Below are 24,593 nucleotides of genomic sequence, written 5' to 3'. Positions count from 1 at the left end.
GGGGAGACATAGAATCTGAAACGGGCTCCAGGCTCTGAGCTGTCAGCACAGAGCCCGCCGCGGGGCTCGAACCCACGGAGTGTGAGATCATGACCTGGGCTGAAGTCGGACGCTCAACTGGCTGAGCCACCCAGCCGCCCCTCGAGTCCCTGTTGGAGGTGTATAGCCAGAAGCGGAATTGCTGGGTCACGTGGTAATTCTAGGTTTTGTTTTTTTGAGGAACTGCTACACTGTCTTCCTCAGTGGCTGCGGCGTTTTACCTTCCCACCAGCCATGTACGAGGATTCCAGTTTCCGAACGTCCTCTCCAGTGCTTGTTAGTTTTGTTTTGTGTTTGTTTTTAGATAACGGCCATACGAATGGGTGTGAGGCAGTCCAAAGTAACCTTTTTGCTATTGTGTTTTGGATGCCTGAATCACAAAAGTTATATTTGGAAGAGCTCTTAGCACCCATACATCAGCGCCTTATGCTCGAAACATTGCCTTGATCTCATGACCAACTTCCAAGATTTCTTCTGCAAGGAAGGTCCATTTTAAGAGGTCTTCGTCGTTTAAAGAACTAGGTAAATACACACACGGCTAAAATCCTTCTTGGCACCTGGAGCACCATCCGTGGTGAAAGAATCAGACAACACAGTCTGTGGTCCAAGGCTGGCTGCGTGTGATTTGGAGCAGCCGGAACCTCCTGCTGGTCCATCCGTCATGCGTGCTTGTCCTGGCTCAGAACTTCACGGGAGAAAAAGAGGCCAGGTTGGCATCCCCATCATGCTCCCTCTCGGGTGCACTTTGAACTCTTCTCCCGCCCTTTGATTTGGCTGTGTCTGATCACCATTTGAAGTCAGGACAATAGTTTGGAAATGTCTGAAGCTGGCTCGTCCCTTTCTTTCACACCAAGGCAGGTTCGCAGCTCCTGGATTTGTTGCGAACTAGCTCCTCCGTTTGGAAACCAACTCTGGAATGATTGCCACGGAGCTTTGAAAGCCCCATTTTGATCAGCAGATGCTACTGAGTCTGGGGAGAGAGTTGAATGTGGCCTAATCTTCATTCGTGTGTGCGTGTGTGTGTGTGTGTGTGTGCATTTTTCTCTAATTGTTCGGTAGTGGTTTTGCCATCTTTCGTGTCCCACGTTCTCTGCTTTATGTAGACGGGTATTTTTGTATCCCAGGAAAATGATTCACATATCTGTTAATATGATGATTTTTTAACTCCCTGTATTTCTTTCTTCTTCTTCCTCTTTTTTTTTTCCTTTTCAGAATGTTGTGCCGTCTTTGGGCAGGCAGACGTCCCTGACGACGTCGGTAACACCCAAAGCGGAACAGAGCACGGCTTACAAAGACTTTATTTATTTCACCGTCGTTGAAGGGAACGTCCGCAATGTTTCTGAAGTCTCGGTTGAGTATTTATGCTCTCAGCCGTGTGTTGTCAATCTGGAAGCAGTTGTCTCGTCCGAGTTCAGAAGTAGCATCCCTGTGTACAAAAAGAGGTGGAAAAATGAAAAGCATCTTCACACCAGCAGGACACAAATAGTGCACGTGAGATTTCCGAGCATCATGGTTTACAGAGATGATTATTTCATCAGACACTCCATTTCGGTATCCGCGGTGATACTACGCGCCTGGATTACTCACAGATACAGTGGTGGAGACTTGAATGTTAAATGGGAGGACAATTTGCTACATGCCGTAGCTAAGAATTATACTCTGCTGAAGACGGTCCCGCCTTTCGAACGCCCTTTCAAAGACCATCAAGTGTGCCTGGAGTGGAACATGGATTATATTTGGAACCTTCGGGCAAACAAGATTCCCCAGTGTCCTCTTGAAAGTGGTAGGTCATTTGCCTTGCAAGGAACCTCGTGCGTATTTCTTCAGATAGCCTGTATCACGAGAGGATGGCGGAGAAGGTTCTTATACCAGCAGTGGGGGGAGGTGAGGAAAATGGCGGGCACACCGAGCCTGTAGTTTAGGACTTTAGGGAGAAAGAGGGAGGAAGTAAAAAGGTGAAGAGAGGGGAAGAGTAGGAGAGAAGAGATTGCACTGGAGGGTCACAGAGGTCGTGGAGGGACCTTCAGAGGCTTGGGTCTGAACTGGGAAAGGAGCGTTACTGCCACTGAAACAGGCACAGGCACTGGGGAAGTCTTCCTCCCTCTCTCCCCTCATGAACCCTTTGACTATCAGTTATTTTTAGGTGGAGTGTTTTTTCCGGGAGGAGATGAGAACCAGAGCAGCCCTTGTGTCAGGCAGGAAATCACGTGGGAGTTTTCAGCCCAGCATACCTGGGTTCAACTCCTTGCTCTGCCACTTTCTGCCTGTGAACCTTGGCATTCTGGGAGCCTCAGTTTTCTTATCTGTAAAATGGGGATAATAAGTAGCAATTCCCTCAGAGCAGTGCTGTGGAAATTAAATGAGATGTAATGTGCTTAACACATAACCAGCACTTGATAAAATTAGCCACCACGATGATAGGGTCCAAACTCTACATCTCATCCTAAATGTCCCATGGTTATAGCCACCGAAGGACCAGTGCAGGAGGTTCCCGTGCCCTCCGTTAAGCACCGGGGTTGGAGATCTCTGGCTGTGCACTCTTAGAAGTTCTCTCCATTGGTAAGAGGGGCACCTTGCTATGTGGATGCTGAGAGCCTGCTGGCCCTTCTGCCCATCCTGCGATGGGGAGTCAACCTGGGCATGCTCCCAGCACTCACCTGGAACCCGGCCGTATTTCCTGAAATGTGGCCCTAGGACCAGCTGCAATGGAGTCACCCAGGGCTCTGGTAAATGCAGATTTCCAGACCCCATCCATATCCTACTCCGTCAGGCTCTGTAGGCTGTGGGGCCCTGAAATCAGCATTTTAAACACACTCCGGTGACTCCGATGTATCTTAAGGCTTAGGGGGCCTCTAGAGCAGGGGCAGAGCTGGTAGGACTCTGATCTAGAGTAACTGCGGCTCAACCCCCCCGGCAGGCTTGGTGGGCGAAGCAAACCCATGGGCCTGTGATAGCAGACCCTTCCCTCGGGAGGCGCCTGGGTGGCAAATCACATCTAAGCGTCATCACTCCTAGATGACTTAAGAACACCGAGAAGGTGATGGCCACGAATGTCTCCTGGGGCCACCCCCAAACAGCCCTGCATGTAATGACAGCTTCCAGGGCCGGTACCACCATATATTATAGTCGGTCGGAGGCCACTTGCCATAGAACGAACACATTTGCCCTTAAAAATAATCTCTTTCTTTTGAAATGATTTTAGATTTGCAAGAAGTTGCAAAATGGTAGAGTCCCATGTATCCAGCTTCCCCCTAATGGTGACGTCTCTCCCAACTGTAGTGCAGTATCAAAACCACAAAACTGATGTGGATCTAATACTGTTGAACTAGACTGCAGACCTTGTTCAGAATCCACCAGTTTTCACGTGCGCTTCTGCGTGTGTCTAGTTCTGTGCGATCTTATCCTGGGTTTTGTCTGAATAGCCTCGTTCTGTGTCTGGCTTATTCCCTGTGTGTGCGGTGCTTTTAAATACAGATATGCAGAAGAAGAAGGCAGATTCCTTTTCTGTGTGTGTGTGAGTTGGGGGTAGGGCGGGGCGGGTAATTAACTAGTCGAGCTGCCTGCATTTCGATGATCAGTGTGCATCCTTCTTCCGGGCAGAACCCCATGCCAGCATCTTTCTGGAATGCCCTCCACGGGGAGACCTAATTTATTAAGGAGAAGGAAGCACGAGGCGCGTACAGCCGGTTTTGATTTGCCTCCGATTTTGTCAGGGCGTAATGATTCCATTTCATGTTTGGCAAATCACATATTTCTCATTGAACAATGACTAAATTGCAAGCTGGAAGTTTTTAAATGAAGTCATTTATGGACTGGCTGAGGTCTTAGGGCGCCCGAACATAGCCTTAACAGGTGAACTGCCTTTTCTTTTCTTTTGTTGTTCCTTCCTGTGTTCACGGAGCTTTGGAACAGCGCAGTGGGATTTTTCTCCCCACCTTATTCCGAGCATTACTTTTGGGGTGAGAGCAAATCTAATAAAAGCGTAACGCAGAGGAAAACCCTTTCTAATAATTAAAGTCACCACAAATGGGGGGAGGGGGCTCTGTGCACTCTCAGACCAGGTCTGTGTGCGTGGCTGTGATTCCTTCACCAGAAAGGGGAACATTTCCTCTCCCTCTCTTTAAAAGAGGAATCAAAAGAGTGTCTGCGGCCGCCCTACGGAAAGTGTCCACGACCTTTGTTCTTGATGCGGCTGTGCGATGGAAGGGGGCCAGGCCTCTGGCTTGTTCTTAGCAGGGGCTTCTCTATTCGGCTCTTGATGAACAAGAGTCAAGTCAGAACAACAAGATGGCATTAGGGAGCCGCGGGGGTGCCTTTCATGTCTGGTCCCCTTGCAGTCTGCAGCCAGCCCTGGTGTGGGGTGTGGGGGAACGTTTTCTGTGTCGAGTGCCTGGTGTCCTACGAGGGCTCCGTGTCTGAACTGAAGTGCCCCCTGACTCGCTTTCATTTGCTTTTTCCTTTACAAAGAGAGAGCAAGCCAAGGTCCCCATGCACGGCTGTTCCGTGAGCGTGGCTGAGTGCCTCTCCACCTAAAGCTTAGGTTCGGCTCCCGAGGTGAGGGTTGTATGCACCCGCCCCCCCCCCCCCCCGCATCCCCCCACCACCACTCCCCGGAAGCTTATCTCCTTTGCCAGGACCGTGGCAAGCCCGGCCGGGGGTCCGATTGTTGGTGGACACGTGGGTAGACTTTTGTCCCGCCTTGCTGAGAAAATCTAGCCCATATCAAAAGTCAGCAGCCTTTCAGGACACGTGTGTGCCAAGGCTTGGCCACGTGCCCTCCTGGTGCACCTGCTCCGGCTGCATCCTGGGCATGTGGGCCATAGGTGGCCAGGCACGCCACACCTGAGGCTCCACTTACTCTTGTCCGTTTCCTGGGGGGAGGGGACCAGGCGGTAGCAGTTGTCCCTCACCCGTTAAACGTGTGTCTGACTCATGCATGACCATCGAGAAAAATCCGCGGCACGGGCAGCAACTCTAGGCCCACCTGGAATTCTCTTCATGCCTGTCCTGCCTCGAGAGGTGAGAGGGCCGCTGGTCCCGTGGCCCCCGTCTTCAGACTACGTTGCATATTCAATCACTGCTCGCCGTGCGTATTGCTGTCCTACTGGCCTGTGTCACAACCTGGCTTTGCCCTCATCCCTCACATGGCAACTGGTGCAAGGGGGGTCACACCGCCCCCCACCCCCCCGCAGGCGGTCCCTGCCATTACAGTGAGGAACAGCTGCCCAAGACCCTTACCATGGCCCGTGCAAGGTGTCCCCGTCCTCTTCCTGTTCCTGTCCCCTTCCCACTGCCTCTCCTGCCATGCTCCCCCCCACCGTCCACCTGCTCCGGCCCCACGGACCTGCTTGTTCCTCCTCGAGCTTCCTGAGTTCATTGTCCCTTTGGGACACTTATGTCCCTGCTCCCTTGCCCTACATGGCTTGCTCCCTTGCGTCAGGCCTCCGTGCTAATGTCATCTCAGGAGAGAAGACTCCCCTGATCACTTTATCTATGATGGCAGCCCCACCCCTCCCCCTCCCCCTCCCCCCCATCGTCATCTATCTTTATTTTCCTTCTCCGCCTTATCGTCACCAGACATTGTAATTAAATATGCGTCATTGCTTTTTTGCCTGTTGAATGTCTCTGTCTGGTAGGCAAGCTCCGTACCGCCAAGGTCCTGGCTTGTTTTATGCGGTGCCCGCCGCAGCCCCCTAGCACAGGCCAGGCATGCGGTGACTCTTTGTGAATTGAGTGATGAAGGCTCTTAGCCACGGGGCAAGGACCTTTTTCTCGTAGGGCTGTGTGTGACCGTCACACTGTGACATCCTCACACAGCTGTGTTGTCACATTAGGGAGCATGCAGGGGTCGTGGGCGGCTGTGTGCCGTCCCTAGGCTTGCGCACACACACCACAGCTGATCGGATAGAGCCCATCAGGGCGGTGCTGGTTAAGGATGCAGACTCTTGGTCAGTGATTCTCCTCGACAACCACACATGAGCTCACCTTTGCTCTGCCCTCGTGGTTTGAGTCTGCGATTCCTCACCTCCTGCTTTGACTACATCAGTTTCTTTTACGGGGAGGGGGGGGATAGCCTTCCCCACTGCTCCCCAATACCTCCTCCCCACTGCCACACCATACCCATTATTTCCGGTAGCCAGGTCAAATTTTCCCTCCCCCCCCCCGCCCCTGCCCTGAAGATTATTTTTCTTCTCTTTTCTTTTTGTCACCCCCAACATCAGAAATTAAATTCTCCCCCCTCTGGCCTTCCCTAACCTCGTGTTGGTACTTCTTTCCTTACACAAGGTGTTTCATGTTCAGGTCAACTAAGCAAAGAGTGATTGAGCACCTACTATGTATCCATTTCTTTACTAAGTCAGGTGGCTCAAAGATGCAGACATGGTCCCCTCTGTCTTTAGGTGCTTACGTGGGAGGGGAAAACAGCCACCCCCTAGTAACAGCTGCTTTCTGTTACTGAGTACTCACTGTGTGTTAGGCATTGTGCTAAGTGCTTTATGTATCTCATTTAATCTGCCCAGCACCCTCCTGTCAGGTTTGCAGAGGAGGAAACTGACTCAGAGAGTTAGTGTGACCTGTCTGAGGTCGCACCGCTCTTGATGATGGAGCAGAGATTGGAACCCAGGTCGTCTGGTTCCCAAACCCCACACATAACTATTGGTCTCCACTACAGAGAGAGCTCATGAGACCATTTCTTGACTTTAAGTCATTCATTCATTGAAAAAAGCTATTGAGCAGTCTCTGTGTGTGCAGAACTTTGCTCGGCTTCTTCACAGAGGAGGCGACGCTTGAACAGAGACTTGAAGGGTGACTAGAGTTTTCATAGTCAGAAAACGAGTAGGGGGAACAGCATCCAGGCAGAAGGGAAAGCACGAATGACAACACACAGAGGAGAAAATGCAGCCGGGTGGCAGAATGGCGACGAGTCTGCATCTCTTGATGTGTGAGGTTTCGTCCTGCCCGCCACCTCTGAGTGGGTGGGGGTGGCCACCTAGACGCGGTGTTGAGAAGGATTCTGAGGCTGAGTCTGGGCCTGAGTCTGAGAATGAGCGGCATGTGGACGGATGACCAGTGTCTGCCACAGGGTGGCGATGTGGAGTAGCAGCTCCTTGCTCTATTTGTTCACCCAGGTAGAGGAGGCTCAGGTATGAGTTGGGCAGTTCAGGAAATTACACTAGAATAGCAGGTTGGGGCCCCACGTGGAAGGTTCTTAAATGCCATGCGAACGTGTATTAAGCATTCTGCCCTACTGTCTGTCTATATGAACATTTTTCTGTTCTTCCCTTTTAGGACAGAAACTGGGGAACGTGGCAGTTTCCTTCTTTTCCATTCTCTTTTCCTTTTGCTAAACATCCGGTCTCATCTTCAGATCCGGTGGATTAGAAGTGTGATTTCTTACAACAAAATTCCATTACAACAAAGTAATGGAAGGACTAAGTCAGATATTGGAGCCAGGCTTTACCTGTCTCTGTGAAAATACCAGTTAGAAGTCAATGACATGATGATAATGTTTATAACTATGAGAACCATGTGTTTGGCATTTTGATTAAAAAAAGAGAGACTTAGTTCTTCTCCCCCCCCCTCCCCCCCCAGTTAATCACGGTAGTCTGAATTTCTCAGTAATAACACTAATTAGTGCCTGGTATCTGCCTTGCCCTTTATGATTTTCAGAATACTTTTTCTGTGCACATTGTCTCATTTAATCCTCATAATAGTCCCATGGGAAGGAGTCTTATTCTCATCCTTTCTTTTCAGAGGAGAAAACCAAGGCTCAGTTTGTTTAACGGGAGTCCAAGCTTCCTGATTCCTTCGACTTTGCTATGCCGCCTCTCTGAAATATGCTAATACAGCCCTAACCCAGGTTCTAAATTAGAAGGAATACTCTTTTTTTAAGTTGAATTTTTACTGATGTGAATCATCCTGTTTTCCTCACCCACTGGACTTTGTCTCTTTGAAGCAGATTGAATAGCTGCAGAGGCCCAGGGCGGGGAGGCCTCCGAATGTGGCTGTCCCTTTCTCCCTGCCTGCGTGGAAATGCTCAGACTTTGTTCTCTGCTGTTTTAGCCTAAAAAGGAATACATGTACCTGGTAAAAAATTCATAGAGTGTAAAAGGGATTGGAGCAAGAGCGAGTTCCTGCCCACTCTGTGTTCAAGTTCTTTTCCTGGAGGCAAACTCACTAATACCGGTTTCTGTGTCTCTTTCCAGAAATGTTCTCTGCTCATATAAGCATTAAGTTGACGGCCCTTGTCTTCGTACACACGTGGGAAGATACTGTAAACTCTGTCCTACACTCATTAACAATACAGCAGAGATTTTTCTATGTTACTGCATGTTACATGGCCTCATTCTTTTCAATAGCTGCTTAGCAAATCCTGTTGCCTGACGGCTCATAATTTACTCAGCCTGTCCCCTGCTGATGGTCACGCATATTGGTCACGTATTTTACTATTTTACTATCAACAACAAGGGGTTCACGGAACATCCCTGTCCGTGTATCTTTGTACACACCTACAAGCATATTTGGAGGATAAATTCCTGGGAGTGGAATTTATTTTATTCTTAACACTCCTACTATTGAATATTCTACTGACTTCCTTACTCGCCCACTTCACTGCCTTGTATCCTTTGGGGGGAGGTTCTGACCTAAATCATACTTGCTAGAAAATGGAATTTTAGTTCTCAGGCTTTGCTTTTAAAGAGAATGAAACACCCAAACAGTCCTGCCTTTTAACGTCCCGTGTTCGGAAAGCGCGATTGAATTACCCGTACTCTCGCTTTCCTTCTCCAGGTTGGAAAATCTTAACTTCTTTTCCTCCCGTTTCCACTTACAGACTTTTAGCTGGTTATTTTTTGCCTCAAGATTATCTCTAACTTCTCCACAAACGGCCCGAGGTCTCCCCTGTGTCACTGTGGTGGTGCTCGAAGCCCGTCCTCAGGAGGGTTTTGTTACGTTGGAAATGGGACCCTCTCCAGAGCAGATGTCCATGTCAGGGCTCTGATCACCCTGCTGAACTGGAGAGTGGGCTGTATGGCCAACCCCAGCCACCCCACTCAGATTAGACGGGGTGGGGGGGGGGAGGGGAGGGTGGCGCCCTGGTCAGTGTCCGCAGGCGCTAGCCGTAGTGCTGAAGAGGGATGGTGATGCAGGCTTTTGCCGAGCCAAGCTGTACCCTGAAGGAGAGCCTGGATGTGTGGTAGTGGTGGGGCCCTGGAGGGTCAACATAGCAGCCATCCTCTAACCAATATGGGCATATTTCAGTCTTTTAACCACCAGCGAGGCTGCCCAGGGGCAAGCCAGCTGAACCTCAGCGTGAGTTCTCTTTGATAAGGCCTTTGAGATACGATGTGGTTTCAAAAGAAGCCCATTGGGTTTGTAGCGGGAGACCAGCTTTGAGTCACGCCTGCATCTCTTATTAGCCGTAAAACCTTCAACGAGACACTAACACTTTCCTTGTCTCCCAGTGAAGGAGTTTGCGCCATACAAAATCCAATGCCTCCTCTTGCTCTAAAGTTGGAGAAAATGAAACAAGCAAAACAGTCAAGGTGGCGGGTTCCAAACCTGAACCGTGTCCCTCGTATTTTATGTTTATGTCGTAGTGATGCCTTTTTCCTGCCTAACTTCTTCATTCAAGATTAGCCAAAGAAAGGGATTTGGGGGAAGGGTCTGAAAGAAGAGAGACTGTGATCTGATTTGGGCAGCACGGGGCACATTATAAAATTGTGAAAAATGTTGAGCAAAAAAGAGGCAGGTTTAAATCCAGACTCGGCCGCACTGTGTTCATTTGTCCATTCATTTCTTCATTCGTTCACTCCCTCAGTATTTGTGGAGGCTTAGGGGTTGGGTGCCGTTCTGGACTCCAGGGAAGGGGTAACCATTGCAGTAATGTCCCTGCTCTCTTAGGATTTATATTCTAGAGGCACCTGGGCAAGCCACTTATCCTCTTTGGACCTACGTTTTGGACTTAAGTTTTTGTACCTGTGAAGTTTTTAATGGGGAATGACACTGGTACTCTTACTCCCCATTCTAGTGCCCATGACAGCCATCACCAATCAAGCATAGCACTCCAAGCAGCCACAACCAGTTAATAGAAAACAAGCCTACATGTTATCCCGGGCTAGCCGAATTCTTAAATCCTTTCCTGCTCCAGAATTTCATTCTTACTCCTTCTAAGTAAATGGGAAGACAGGATTATACTGAAGAAAAAATTGCAGTAGAACCCCAAAATAGAACCATTGAAGCTGCAGGTCTTACAGGGAAACCACCATCGCTTTGGTTTTTATTGGGTACGAAAGGTATGTGTTTTTGTAAAATTGTCTTAGATCTTTCGGTCTTAGATTTTTCCATCCACATCTTTTGCTGCAAGTTCTCCTGCTCAACCTGCTTTGCTTTGATCCCTGGATAAAGGAGAGGCTCATCAGCATTGACTTTTAACTCCTTTCCCTTTGGAAACCTCTTTATGAAGCCTCCTTTTACTGGAGGCAGGCTGGGCAGAATCAAATCCTGCTCCTTTTGATAAATGTTTCTACTGCACACTAGGTAACTGAACAGCAATCACTAGCAGAAGGCCTCCTAGGGGGCTAACGTGGCCATCTGGCCTTTTATGTTCCACTCCACGCGGTGGAAGCCAAACCAAGGTTGGGCTGACAGCAACGTCTTGGTGATTTTCCCCTCAGATTCCGAAGACACCTTTGCAGTATTCCCATTTGTGTGCCCTGCTTCCCATCCCTGTGATCGATCAGCAAATCCAGTGTTTCCAAGTGAGCTCAAATCGTGAAGAAAAAAAAAAATGGCATTGTTTCTGTTGGGATTGGTAGCCTTTGAGCTTTCAAATGCCTCTCTGCCTCTCACAAAACAGGGAGATGGGCACTGGGGACAGCTTGGCTCTATTTTATTTAATTCTATTAGATGTATCACAGGGGTTGGAGACTATGAACACTTTGCTCCTGTGATTTCTAAGTTTTAATGACCCAGAGGTACCTCTCTCTATAATAAAACATTCTCTCCAATGAGGAATGAGAGCTGGGGTCTCCAGTATCCTAGGCTGAGGCTCCCGTAATCTGTAATCCGTGCCATATAGGCGTTTGATAATTGGCACAGAACTTAACTCTTCTCTTTTCAATGGAAGAAACCCAGGTTTCTAGCATTGAATCATGGACCTTTAAACCACAGAGTGTTTTAAGAAAGAGGAAAGGGATCTTTATTCCTCGGTTTAAGTCCGTGATATTTTTTTTTCCTTTGAAGGGGAATGGGTATGGGCAATTTAGAAAAAAAAAAATCATTCTGGCCTTGTTTAGAACAGTAGGTATTAAATATAGATGAGATAACTCAGTTCTCCTTTTAAGACTTGGTAAGGGCATCCCTATCTTCTCTAGAGCCACAGAATTCTCCCACATTTGCAAAATGAAGTGGAAAGCTCTCTGGTTTTAAGGGGTTTGGTTAGTCATTTTTGCAGAGGGTAATGTGTGGAGTATATTGGAAAGTCTGCACAGAAGCAAAAAGCTTGTGTGCTCTTAAGGGCATGGATTCTGAAAGACTGTTGTGAAATTAAATGAGATTATTCCTGGGATGCTATGATTCCATATTCTGTGTTATATACACGGTAGCTAACCATTTTGGTAGCTGTGCCTCCATTTCCTCGTCTGTAGAATGGGGATAATAATGAGGCTTCAATGAATCTCTCCGTAGCTAGCTGGCCAGATGAGCTGTAGATACATTTACAGCAGCGTGGACCATAGTGAGTGCTACTCATGTGATAATCGTTACTGTTGTTGCGTGAACTCCGAATGCTTTCCTTATTGGAAGGGGCAGCGTGTGAAATGGTTAAGAACCTAGAACCCAAGCTCCGGGTCTGCCACTTATTTGTTAGCCGTGACCTTAGGCGAGTCATTTTCCCTCTATGCCTCAGGCTTTTCATCTGTAGATTGGGACTAATAATGCAATCTCCTTTGTAGGGTTGCTCTGAGAATGAATTGAGATCACTCTCTGTAAAGTGCTCAGAGGGTGCCCGGCGTACATTCAGGGTTCCATAAACCATTGCTCATATTTCCAGACGATTTCTTTTAACTCTCTGATTGGAGCGAGGCAGAGGGTTCCAGGAAGAATGTGCTTTGGGAAGCAGTGCTTTCTGGAGATAATTGAAAGGCAGCCGTCTTGCTGTTTGCAGATGTGGTCACCCTGCTGGGCTTTCTCTATGCCTCCAGTGGAGAAAACACAGGCATTGTGAAGAAGTTCCCGAGGTTTCACAACCGAGAGCTGGAGGCCACCCGACGCCAGCGGATAGATTACCCAGTGTAAGAATGGGCAGAGGACGGTGGGGGGCGCTGGGCTGGTGGGGCAGGACCGTTTTAACCTGAGGACCAGGGCAGGCTAGTGGACTCCCTTAGGAGGACATACCTGTCTAATACGTTTTGGAAAAATGTTGAGATCCACACAGCTTAGACGGAATTCGTGGCCCAAAGTGGTCTTGAGTTATTCTTGCGATTAGCAGTCCTCAGTTTGCCTTAGACTCTCTGTGTCGGTCCCAGGAATGACATGAGCAGGGGCGCAAGGTGTGGGGGCCTGAAGCCTTGCAAGCTTTCGGGGGCAGCCAGCCACAGCCGGCACACGTTGCCGCCTTTGCTTTGCCTTTTCTGTCTTGGAAGACTGGATGAGCTGCTTGAAATCTCACAACTTCTGATCTCCTCCATTGATTTCAGCAAAACCCAGATATAGTTTTTTCCTTCTGCTGAATTGAAGATGCTGAAAATGGTTCCTGGTTCACCTCAGACCGGATGGATTTAGCAGAGTGATTTAATTCTTCCCATGCTGCTGGCTGTAGAAAGATCTTGAGTCACTTTACTGAGCGTATGTTCTTGCTAAGCTTCCTTGTAATAACTTATCTTCATGAGCTTGCTCAGCTGGGTGGGTCAGGAGGGAGCTGTGTGGCACCATCTGTTTGCATATCTTACCACTGATTCCGAGGCCAGATTATAAAGCCCAGAAAATTCTAAAGGACTTGTTTGGATATATCCCCCAAAGAACCAGGGGCCACTGCCACTTTAACCCCCAACTGTGACTTGCTCACCGGGGTGATGGCAAGAACTCTGTACGTTGGTTTTGACCTTGATTGCCGTTTCATCTGCAAAATGCAGTTGTTCCCAGCTCCTCGTCTTTGAACTTCCGGTCGCTAGCACGATGCGTGGCATTAAGCAAGCACTCGGCAAATATTTGCTGATGGATGGATCACACATCTTGGCTAAATGTGTCCTAGTTAAGTTGACTACTCTTATTTTATTCCCACTCGGCAAATCACAGATGTACAATACTTTTTTCAACTAAAATAGCCCCGGTCCAGAAATGGAACAATTAGATTAGTCGTTCCATATGGGTCAGCCAGAACTGTGATCCTGCGCAACCTAATGTGTGCGTTAAAATAGTGTCTGTGTGTCCCCATTAACATAGAGCGATGCCATTTGCAGATTATGACATTTTTCTACCTTAAGGCTTTTATCTTGGAAGGAAACAAAATTGCTCAAAAAGCCCTAGTTGTGTTTTTTTTTCCTTTTAATCACTGGAATTAGAATAGCTTCTTATCAAATCACCTCTTATTAAAATCCAGATTTTTGTTTTACGTCTGGCTTTCTAAACCCTAATCAAGAACTCAGATGGGAGGCGTGTGAGATTCTCAAAGGGGCACAGAAACAGAGTTTTGGGCGCAAGGTATGCTATCTGCCAGTTTTGCACAATGACTCTTAACTCCTGTCTTTTGCAGTTACTATAACTACCTCCTTTGTCTCAAAAATCAAGCTTTGCAAGCTGATCTCCCATGATGAACATGAAGGCAAATTCATCCCTTCATTGGAAAGAAAGCAATTTACTTGGTCATTGTTAACTATAATTACCTGTTCTTGGATGATATCAATCTGCAGAATTTTTTATTTCTCCTCACTTGTAGGTTTACTGTTTCATTGTGGCTTTATTTACTCCATTATTGCAAGGCCAGTCTCTGTGGGATTCTGTACTTTGTTGATTCTAATGAGATGTACGGCACGCCGTCTGTATTTCTTACCGAAGAGGGTAAGTATGAGACAGAACCTTTAAAACGATGTTGCAGTTTTCTCGTGCTCTATTGGCAGATACGTCTGCAATTAAGGAAGATGTTGTCAACGTGGCAGTTCAGCGAAAGTGATGATTTTCAAACGTGGGCTTCACGTGAAACTTTATTTCTGGCAGCCTGAAACAAAGGCCTTCTTTACAAAGGAGTTCACTTGCGTGTTCTTTTGTTTGCTTTGTTTTTGTTTCAAGGAAGGAGGAACACGTTCTAGCTGGGTAGCTGCTTAAGACAGTTGATGAAAAGGTGCACCCACTTGACGCACTTCGAAGTAATATTTTTGTGTGGTTTTCACGAGCTTTGATTTTCCTTGTAGGCCATTTGCATATTCAGATGCACCTTGTCAAAGGAGAAGACCTTGCGGTAAAAACGAAATTCACCATGCCCTTGAAGGAGTGGTTTCGACTGGATCTCTCTTTTAACGGAGGCCAGGTAGTGGCATGCACGCCCCATGAATCACCAGCATCATCACTGATAACATTAAGCGTTGCTGTAAAGTCAGGGAGCCAGGATATCCGCCACAGCGAATTTGTGGTACATGATAAAGTCTTTACAGCTGCACACTTTTTCAATCAAACTTTTATAGATGGAAGTTTAAATCATAAGAATCCCGTCCCATTTAATTAACTTTTAAAGTGCTTCTTTCGACCATATTGTGAATGAGTAAATAATATAGCCAGCGATATGGCCACAATTATCTGAGCAATTCAGTTTTTTACCCCCCCGAGGGAGATAGGCTTAGTGGAGATAAATGTTAAAACAGCATCGGCCATGTTTCTACAGTGTTATCAGATCTATGACTTTTTTTTTTTTTACAGGAAACTTATTGGTTAGTTCAGCCAAGAGATGGTTTCCCTGTTTTTGACAGTTACACGGTTGCTTATGTTTGGCATTAAACAGACAAATAACAAAATAAACGATGATTCTGGTGGGACAGAGGGTCTTTATCTATCTTGTACTATAAAACGGTGCACATAACTGCCTCAAACTCTCATAGCCCAGACTTTATGGATTCTGGCAAATCTGTTGTTATAATTGAAGACTAGTCCGTTTCTCAATATATGTGATGCCATTATCTTTTTTTTTTTTCTCATCAGCTTTTCTTATTGATTTGTGATTTTCCAGTAACAAAAGTGGAAGAGACGTTTTGTCTTATGTATTAGATAATACACAGACTTCCCTTGGTGTTTAGGTTTATAACATTTCCTTTCCCTGAAGAGAAAAGAAATCAGGTCAGTCCTTGTTGCCTTGCTAAGAAGAATCTGTGAAAGGTTAGCTAGGATTGTTGTGTGTGTGTGTGTGTGTGTGTGTGTGTGTGTGTGTGTGCGCGTGCACGCGTGTGTATTTGTTTCCTTAACAATGTTAGGTGACAGGGCTGTGGTCCGTGGTCCCGTTTATATGCTTCCCATTTATATGAGGATTATGATGGCATTATAGTTTGGTTGCTGCTTTCTCTTAAGGAGAAGGTCAGCTCAGTACTTTGTGTCCCTTAAATGGGTACCAAATCATCAGAACAAATCACGGAGCTTATTTTGCACCTTATGTATGCAAGGCACTTTGCTCAAGGAGCTAATTGACTATTTATGGAAGAAGCACTGAGCAGGTGAGGGGATGTCATAAGGAAAGCGTAACTGCCAAATGATTCATATTGATTCACGCTGGGATGCTCAGGGAAGGTTTCGTAGAGAAGGTTCCTACGGATTGGGCGAAACTAAGAGCAGAGAGAAGGGAAGATTTTAGCACATCACTGGGGGTTAGTGGATAAAGCAGTTTGGAGTAGAAGTTTGCAGACTATAGAAAACTACTAGAAGGGGGAATGTCTTTAGCGCTAGGATGTGGACAATCGTGAGTATCAAGGAATTGGGGTTTCTGTTTGCAAGGCGGCAGGATGTCATGGAAGGTTTTTGAGCAGAAGGAGAGAAAACCAAAGGAGTCCTTTAATTAAAGAGACAAATTTAATTTAGCAGGGCACGTAATGGGGTAAGGATTAGGAAGACCACATGGGATGGAAGGAAAAATAAAGTAGGTTTTTGTTTTTGGTAGATTTTTTTGCCATCTGTCCTACCTTCTTTCCATCCTATCTGGTCTCCCTGATATCTGTAGGTCCCCAAACGATATTCCTGTTTTACCACACAGAATCCACCTCTGTGGCGGGACTTACCATACTCATTGCTTTGGCCAAATGGACAAGTGACTTAAAGCCAATGGCTGGTTTAGAGAAACCACTGGTTTGAATCCTTTTCTTCTCTGACCTGACATGTTGCATATGGCTGGAGTGGGTTGGTCTTTCAGTGTTAGTTTGTCTTTCGTAGACACTGTTGTAGCCACACCTTTGAGACTCTGATCAGGCCAGCACATGTTTCGTCCACACTCGCTCTGTGCCAGCACTGGGGGAGTAGAAGGAGCCCCTTAGCTCCAGGGGTTTATGTCGTCGTAGTAGTCCACGGCTCAAGAAGAATATGGGACAGCCAGCGACAGTCTCCACAAAAACATGGTCCCTGTTGAAATGCCAGTGACAATTCTCAGTGCTTGGGAAGAGAGTGGGGAATAGCAGTGCATGAAAAATGCTCAGCACCAACTTGTTTCTCCCCCTAAGGATCTCATGGAATCAGAGTAAAAATTTTTTTATTCAATTTTGTTAATATTTATTTATTTATTAGAGAGATCGAGAGAGAGAGAGAGAGAAACAGAGTGCGAGCGAGGGAGGGGCAGAGAGAGAGGGAGACACAGAACCCAAAGTAGGCTCCAGGCTCCTCAGAGCTGTCAGCACAGAGCCCGATGCAGGACTCGAACCCACAGACCCCAAGATCATGACCTGAACTGAAGTCGGACACTTAATCGACGAAGCCACCCAGGCGCCCCCCAGAGTAAAATTTCATAAACTCCTTGTATCTTACCCATTTCCTGGTCTTTCTTTGCAACAAACTTATGGGCACAGATACACCCAACGAAGCTTTGGCTTGTAGCTTGGAAGTATCTGAAACCTACTGGGGGAAACCCCACGATGGATATTGTGACCGTGTGAAGTCACTTGGAGAAATTAAATTTCTTAAATCTTACAATATTCACGGGGCTAGTAAAGTGTTAATTTTACTTCTGCAGAAGTGGATCAGGCGAGAGAAAATGCAGCCCACCTTATGAGTAATTCGTACCCAGGACTGTATCTATGACGTGAGGTGTTGGGGCATAACTGATCTTGTGTGTTTCTCCCAACACAGATAGTGGTAGCCACCAGCCTTGGACAGGATTTGAAAAGCTACCATAATCAGACCATTAGGTAAGTGCAATATTTTTCTCTTTATTCAAAATGTCGGTTGAGGACTCAAAAATCTTCATACGTTAGCCTTCAACCCCCATGTTTTTCCCACATCTCCGTATTCAGCTTTTGTGGCTGGTCTGCCCTGTAGCCAGCCTTTGTATTTTTTTTTCTGTCTGCAAGCTCGCCCCATTTCCCCCACAACATTTTTTTTTTCCAAGCAAGAGAAACTGTTCCTCTCTCCAGATCTCCTGGTAAATTCTTCCTTTCGTGGCACTTGATAATTCATTTTCTTTGAAAATTGTCTTCTATGAAGGCTTCTGAAAAATAAATCAAGGTATTAACGTTGCTTATTGAGAATGGTTGGTAACTTTGGCCTAGTATAAAACATAAAAGCAGACAGCCCTCATATTTATGTTTATGATCTGAATTTGAAATGCACACAACGATTGGTATTGCTGTAACTTTTCATCTTCCTGTAACCATTCCCCGCAAGAGTTACAGAAACTGAGAAGGGGGTCCTTTGCTTCGCATTTCATAATTTTTTAATTTGCTTCAGCATCCTTGTCTAATAGCGGGTTTTTCTGGTGGCAGAACCATGGGGTAGCCTCCTTTAGGGACTCAGGGTGCCTCAGCCTCGCTAGACAACATATATACAATCAAATGCTTAAGAATAAGTGTAGAGAATAACAACAAAAATTACCAGCTTTATATGTATGATTTATGTATGCGTGTATATTACACATGTACCAGCTTTATCTGTATAATTAAAAAAAAAATGTATCAGGCACTTTGGCTGGGGAAGGAGGACTCGTTCCTCCTCGCTATTGTTGTTCTACAGCAGGCAGGCAGCTCTCTCCGAACGGGCTCGTTCGCTCAGACTCGTCACACAGTCCGGATGTTCCTGGAAACCAATTGTTAAAGAAAGGAATATAAGGAGAGCTGGGGACAAGGGAACTGAGGGGGGGCATACAATACGCCCTACTTCCCGCCCCCCTCCCCATTCCTGTTTACACTGAAGTCAAACCGATTGCTTTCTGGCTCTGGGCACTTAGAACAATTCTTATTTTCACGGCCGGATTAAAGGATTACCGTTATAAGGAGGGGCTAAGGAGGTGTTACTCCTCAGCTTGCAAGGAGAAGGTCAGGGGCGACTTGATAGTTTTATTGAGACAGAGAGGCTGATGCCTAAGAACAGAGGGGAGGTCTGGAAAGGGTACCAAGTGGATTCAGAGCAGTCAGAAGGAGTTCAGCAGACGTGAGTTTTGTTGTACAACAGGTGGCCGTGGGACCTCCTCTGAAGAGTTGGGGAATAGGTGAGGCCTGGGAGTTTGTTCGCTGCAGAGAAACAAATGATGTGTGGCTCTTCCGGGAGCTCCTTCTAGTGCCCTGCTCTGCCAAGTGAGCCCCAGAAAAGGAGGGCTTGCATTTTGGGATGTGAAGTGTGAAATAGTACCTTCTCCTTTCTCTCCCGACACCCGCCCACAACCCCAGGACCTTTTGGACAAAAGATTGATTTTATAGGCTCTTTTTCATTCGCTGTGTAAGGGCTTCCTTTCACTTTGCATCTCAGGGATCTAGATGCTGGCACGACTGAATGGTAGACGGAGGGATCGCAGGGTGATCCGGAGCTGGGACCGGGATGTGGAGAGAGAGACATAGGCCTTCCACATAAAATTTAAGGAGGTGCCAAAAACCTCAGTAGTTGTATTAGTTTACTAGGGTTCCTGGAATAAAGCCACACAAACTGAGTGGATTAAACCACTGAAAATTATTGTTTTGCAGTTCTAGAGGCTAGAGGTCCAAGATCACGTGTCAGCTGGGCCGTGCTGCCTCTGAAGGGTCTGGGCAGAGCTGTTCCAGGCTCTGAGGCTTCCAGGCCTCTCTTCAGCTCTGACGGCTCCTGGGGCTGTGGCAGCAAAACCCCAGTCTTTACAGGGTATTTTCCCTGTGACGGTGTGTGTGTGTGTGTGTGTGTGTGTGTGTGTGTGTGTGTCTTTGTCCATATGTCCCCTTTGGACAAGGCCACCAGTCGTATTGGACTAAGGGCCCATTCTGCCAGTGTGGCTTCATCTCAACTAATTACATCTGCAATGACCCTATTTCCAGATAAGGTCACCCTCCGAGAGACTGGGGGTTCAGACTTCAACCTGTGAATTCGGGTGGGGACAATGACACAACTTAACTCATAACAGTAATCATGATAAATACCACTTAACGTAATATGGTGAGAAAGAGAAATTAATGGAAAGAATGCGCAATGAATGAAAAATAAAAGTTTTGAGTAAATACAGAATCCGTGTGATCACATAAGCATCCAGAGAGGAAGACTGATTTTCAGGTACATACCAATTCAACATGCCCCTTAAAGCATTGCAGTGATTCCTTACCTGGTGGTACAGGCCGTCCCCAGACCCAGGAATGCCCCCTGTCACCTCCTCAGCTGCCCTGCCTGTATTCCCGGGACCTCACCCATCAATAAGAGAACTAAAGAGGGGCGCCTGGGTGGCTTGGTCGGTTAAGTGTCCGACTTCGGGTCAGGTCATGATCTCACCGTCCGTGAGTTCAAGCCCCGCGTCGGGCTCTGTGCTGACAACTCAGAGCCTGGAGCCTGCTTCCGATTCTGTGTCTCCCTCTCTCTCTGCCCCTCCCCTGTTCATGCTCTGTCTCTCTCTGTCTCAAAAATAAATAAACGTTAAAAAAAAAATTAAAAAAAAAAAAAAAAGAGAACTAAAGATTTAATGTCGTGCCTACCCGGGATTCCTGTGGTTAGATATTTGGAATCTCATCCATCAGAGAGATCTCTGGGCCAAGCCAGTGAACTAAACGTCAGATATTTTATTCCTTTCTTGTCATGGAAACATAATGATAGCTGCTATCCCATAAAGGTAGTGTAGAACGATTAGTAATTAAGTGCTCGGAAGCACAGTGCCATACATGAACGAATGGCTGTAACACTGGGTGACAGGTAACAACTTCAGGCCTGTACTGTGTTTATCCTTCCTTCTTTCATTCATCCAGCATATTCTCATTCGTCCCAATGCGTCCACCATGTACCTGACACAGTGCCGGCCTCTGGGGATGAAATGATGAACGAAAAGAATACAGTCAGTCCCTGCCTTCAAGGAGGCTAAAAAAAAAAAAAAAAAAAAACTAGTGGGGGAGACAGATCCTAACTAAATTCACAAATAAATTTAAAATTGCAATTCATGGTGAATTCTGGGGAAGGGATGACTATAGGGTGACCTGAGGGGAGACAGGAGGTCAGAATTTATGGCAGGTCCCCGGGGAAGTGACATTTGAGAGCACAGCTAATTTGAGGCTCTGAGTTCCCCTATGAAAAAACCCTCGAGCTGGAACTGTTTTCTAATTCTGAGTGAGGTTTATTTAACGACATCGGAGATTCATCTGGGCTGCTGGCGTTCTATAGTAATACACCAAGGCACTCTCCTATGTCCAGATAAAAGTAAAGATAGTTTGCCACTGTGTCTGAGGTTTCCAAAAGGGGTGGTCTGGGCTTTGGAACTGTCTAGCTCAACTTTTACGTCAGTGAAATTGATGGCCTTCAAACAATGCACGCACAGTACAAGGAAGCTCTTGGCAATCTTTGGGCAGCCACTGAGAATTTTGGAGGAAAAAAATGTGGAGGCACCAATGTGGATGGAGACTAAACTGGAGAGATCTCTTATTTAGTTGTTCTTTGGGGGTTCCCAGACCCAAAACCGGGATTGAGGAGGTCTTTGCCCCCTACCACCACCAAGCAATTCTCAGACACCAGCAAAGTGTCTGAGAATTCAACTCCGTTACGACACTGTCTATCTGGAGATCGCATCAGATGCCACAGGGTAAGGGTCAGTCCTACAAGACTTTCCCTACCCCTACTTAAGATGCCAGTTCCAAGCTCCAGGCTGCAGATTGGAGGTTCCAATGACCTCCTCTGTAGGTTCTTTTAATTTGCTACAGCAAATCAAACTCAGAACTCAGGGAAGCACTTACGTAAATTTACTATTAAAGGATCTGATATAGGATACTAATCAACGGCCAGGTGAACAGATACATAAGGCGAAGTCTGGGGAAAGAGCACAGAACTTCCACACCCTCTCCAGGTATGTCACTTTCCCCAGCCTCCATGTGGTCACCAACCTTGAAGCTCTAACTCAGTCTTTTATGGAAGCATCATTACATAGTCAGGATTGACTAAGTCATTAGCCGTTGGCTGGTTCGACCCGCAGCCCTTCTCCCCTCCCTGGAGGTTGGGGGATGAAACCAAAAATTTCAGTCCTTTAACCACATGGTTGGTCAATCTGGCAACCAGTCTCTCTACCTTTGGATGGAGTCCAAAAGGGACCTTCGTTGATGTAACAAAAGAAACCCTTATCACTTTCAACACGTAGGAGATCCCAAGGGTTTGGGGAGCATCATGAGCCAGGAACTATGGACAAAGACCAAATATATATTTCTTCTAAATCACGATGTCACAGCTGTATTGTGATAATGATCTTAAAAGCGCAAAAAATTACAATCCAGTACCATAGGGACCAAGTAGTTTATTGATTGGTTGAAAAATTTGAGTTAAAGCGAAGATCCATTTGAAAAGACACTTAACTATAGGGGCACCTGGGTGACTCGGTCGATTGAGCATCTGACTGCTGATTTTGGCTTGGATCATGATCCCAGGGTCGTGGGATCAAGCCCTGCATCAGGCTCCACGCTCAGCGTGAGCTTAAGATTTTCACTCTTTCCCCTTCTACCCCTCCCCTGCTTGTGCTCTCTCCCTCTCTAACAAATAATTTTAAAAAGATACTTACCATAAACGTTTTATTTTAATTAAAAAAATAGAAGTGTATATCCATCCACCAGTCTTTCCAGATAGGGCCTTTCCTTTGTTACAAATCTACCGATTGGAGTTTTTTGTGCGTGCGGTCTTTCTTACATAGGTGGCACTCAATTTCTCTTTCTTAACAAATGAAAAAAAAACCAAACAAGCAAAGACCCCTGTGAAACTATCAGAGCCAAAATACATCTAGACGTCTCCCATTTTTTTTCTAATCCTTTACAGTTGTCCTAATTCCACACTTTTTAAGCAACCATGACCATTCTTTTCTGAGTCTACCCAAAATACTCAGCTTAATTGTTATAAAGGAGCAACTCTTTCTTCCTGCTCATATTTTATTGGAGAACATCATAGTTAATCAAATTGTATAATTACAATGACCATCCAATCGGCACGGCCAGGTTTGGGAACAAACACTGCTTACTCTTACTCAACCCATAGTCCTACCAAGTTGGTAGCAAAAGTCCACCAGTGAATGAGGTTAATAATAATAATAATAATGGTTGTTAACAGTGATGGCGCTTACTCTGTGCCAGGCACTGTTCTAAATGCTCTCTTTAAATTTTAGCTTATCTAATCCTCACAACGACCCAGTAGGTGGGTACTATTATCACCCCGATTTAAGCCATGAGAAGACTAAGGCTCCCGAGAGTAGGCTGCAGCCAGTGAGCACCCAACACGTTGCAGGGATGGTGCTCAGGTGAGCCGATGAGTTGGTTGAGCCGAGTGCCAGAAGGAGCTTCTATTACAGAAGCATTGCTCTGTATCCCTCCAGTGCCAGGCACTGCGTCGTGAGCGTGGCTGGAATGTTAAGTCATTCTACGGTCTTGAGAAACGAAATCAATCCACGGCTCTCAGAGATAATAACTTTGCAGTCCCACTGGAAAAGAAAGGGAAGGACCATCATCGTCTCACAGCCCTTCAAGACTGAGCTCTTCTGAAGAGAAAAATACCGGAGACGAAGCCCTTCTTTTCCAGTTTAGCTGCCTTCCGTAAAGCTAATGTCCAAGCGCTCACTTTGTGCTGCCGTCACTTGATGGGGTCAGAGAGTCTCATTCCTTCCCGCTTTTGCCTTCCTTTCTGGCCAGGTGCACCTGTTAGGGGTCAGGTTCCTGGCTAACCGTCAGTACATCCCCTCTCTGGGGTAAGCCCAGGTTGCTTGGCTCCTGTGATCCCACCGCTGGTGTCTTGCTCCATCCCTGTTGGCGTCACCCTGGCCCATTGCTCTCGCGGCCCGCCGGGCTTCTGGAGGCTTGCCTGGCATTTTGTTTTCTTTCCATCTGCTTCCGTCTGCCCTCTGCCTTCCCTGGCTCTTTCCGCTTTGCCTGGCTTCTCGCTTGATGCCTGTCTCGACCCCCTTCCCCCAACCTGCTGTCCACATATGCTCTGGTGGCACCTTGTCCACCTGTTCCTATTTTAGTTTTTAGTTCTTAAATAGGTAGTAAAGGCACATGTTTTAAAAAGCGAAACTAGGGGCGCCTGTTGGTTAAGCGTCTGACTTCGGCTCAGGTCATGATCTCACGGCTAGTGGGTTCGAGCCTGGCATTGGGCTCTCTGCTGTCAGCGTGGAGCCTGCTTTGGGTCCTCTGCCCCCCTCTCTCCACTCCTCCCCCACTCACTCACACCCTCCCTCTCAAAATTGAACATTAAAAAAATAAAAATAAGTAAATAAATAAAACTGAAAACTATATGAAAAGATAGACACTTAGAAGTCTTACTTCTAGCTCTGCCCTCAACTAATCCATCCTTACTCTCCACACCATGGGGAAATACTCTTATTAGTTTCTTGCAGTATATACTTCCAGAGTTTTTAAATGAAAATACAAAAAAAAAAAAAAAAAAAAAAAAGAGAGAGAGAGAGAGACATGAAAAAAGCCATTCTCCTCTTTCTTGGATAAAAAGTGTACTCTTTGTTTTAAATTTTCGTTTTACCTTTTTTTTTTTTAAAGGTTATTTATTTATTTTGAGAGAGACAGAGACAGCATAAGGGGGGGGGGGTGCGCAGAGAGAGGAGACAGAGAATCCCAAGCAGGTTTCACACTGTCAGTGCAGAGCCTGATGCAGGGCTCGAACCCATGAAACCGTGAGATCATGACCTGAGCAGAAATGAAGAATCAGATGCTTCACCGACTGAGCCACCCAGGCGGCCTTGTTTTTAACTTCCTGGTTTAGGGATCTCTCCAGGTCAGTTCACAGAGCCCTCTGTCCCTTTTTTAAGCTATATATGAAAGAAAGGCTCACATTTAGGGTCCATTGGTTGGGTGTGGGCTGGTCTTCATTGACAGACATCTGGGATTTCCAGTCTTTGGTGAATATAAACAGCACTGCAAGGAACAACTTTGTGCATTTGATTCATGCTGGCCCATTGTTCCCTC

General features: G+C 46.5%; 1 protein-coding gene across 4 annotated transcripts in view; it reads left to right on the top strand.

Moving 5' to 3' along the window:
* The window catches only part of SEL1L3 (SEL1L family member 3), a 103,933-nt gene that overhangs the window by 12,922 nt on the left and 66,418 nt on the right, over positions 1 to 24,593 (top strand). For 3 of the 4 annotated variants that reach the window (XM_078446226.2, XM_081795499.1, XM_078446227.2), the window contains exons 2-6: positions 1,252 to 1,822; positions 12,203 to 12,329; positions 13,973 to 14,094; positions 14,445 to 14,563; positions 17,347 to 17,405. In XM_078446226.2, the coding sequence (XP_078302352.2) occupies positions 1,252 to 1,822; positions 12,203 to 12,329; positions 13,973 to 14,094; positions 14,445 to 14,563; positions 17,347 to 17,405 (998 nt within the window). The remainder of the gene's footprint in view (positions 1 to 1,251; positions 1,823 to 12,202; positions 12,330 to 13,972; positions 14,095 to 14,444; positions 14,564 to 17,346; positions 17,406 to 24,593) is intronic. The other variant, XM_060655305.3, reaches the window with a different exon arrangement.

The sequence above is a fragment of the Panthera onca genome, chromosome B1, assembly GCF_046562875.1.
Source record: "Panthera onca isolate mPanOnc1 chromosome B1, mPanOnc1 haplotype 2, whole genome shotgun sequence".
Lineage (NCBI taxonomy): Eukaryota > Metazoa > Chordata > Mammalia > Carnivora > Felidae > Panthera > Panthera onca.
This window is presented reverse-complemented; position numbering and strand designations above follow the sequence as displayed.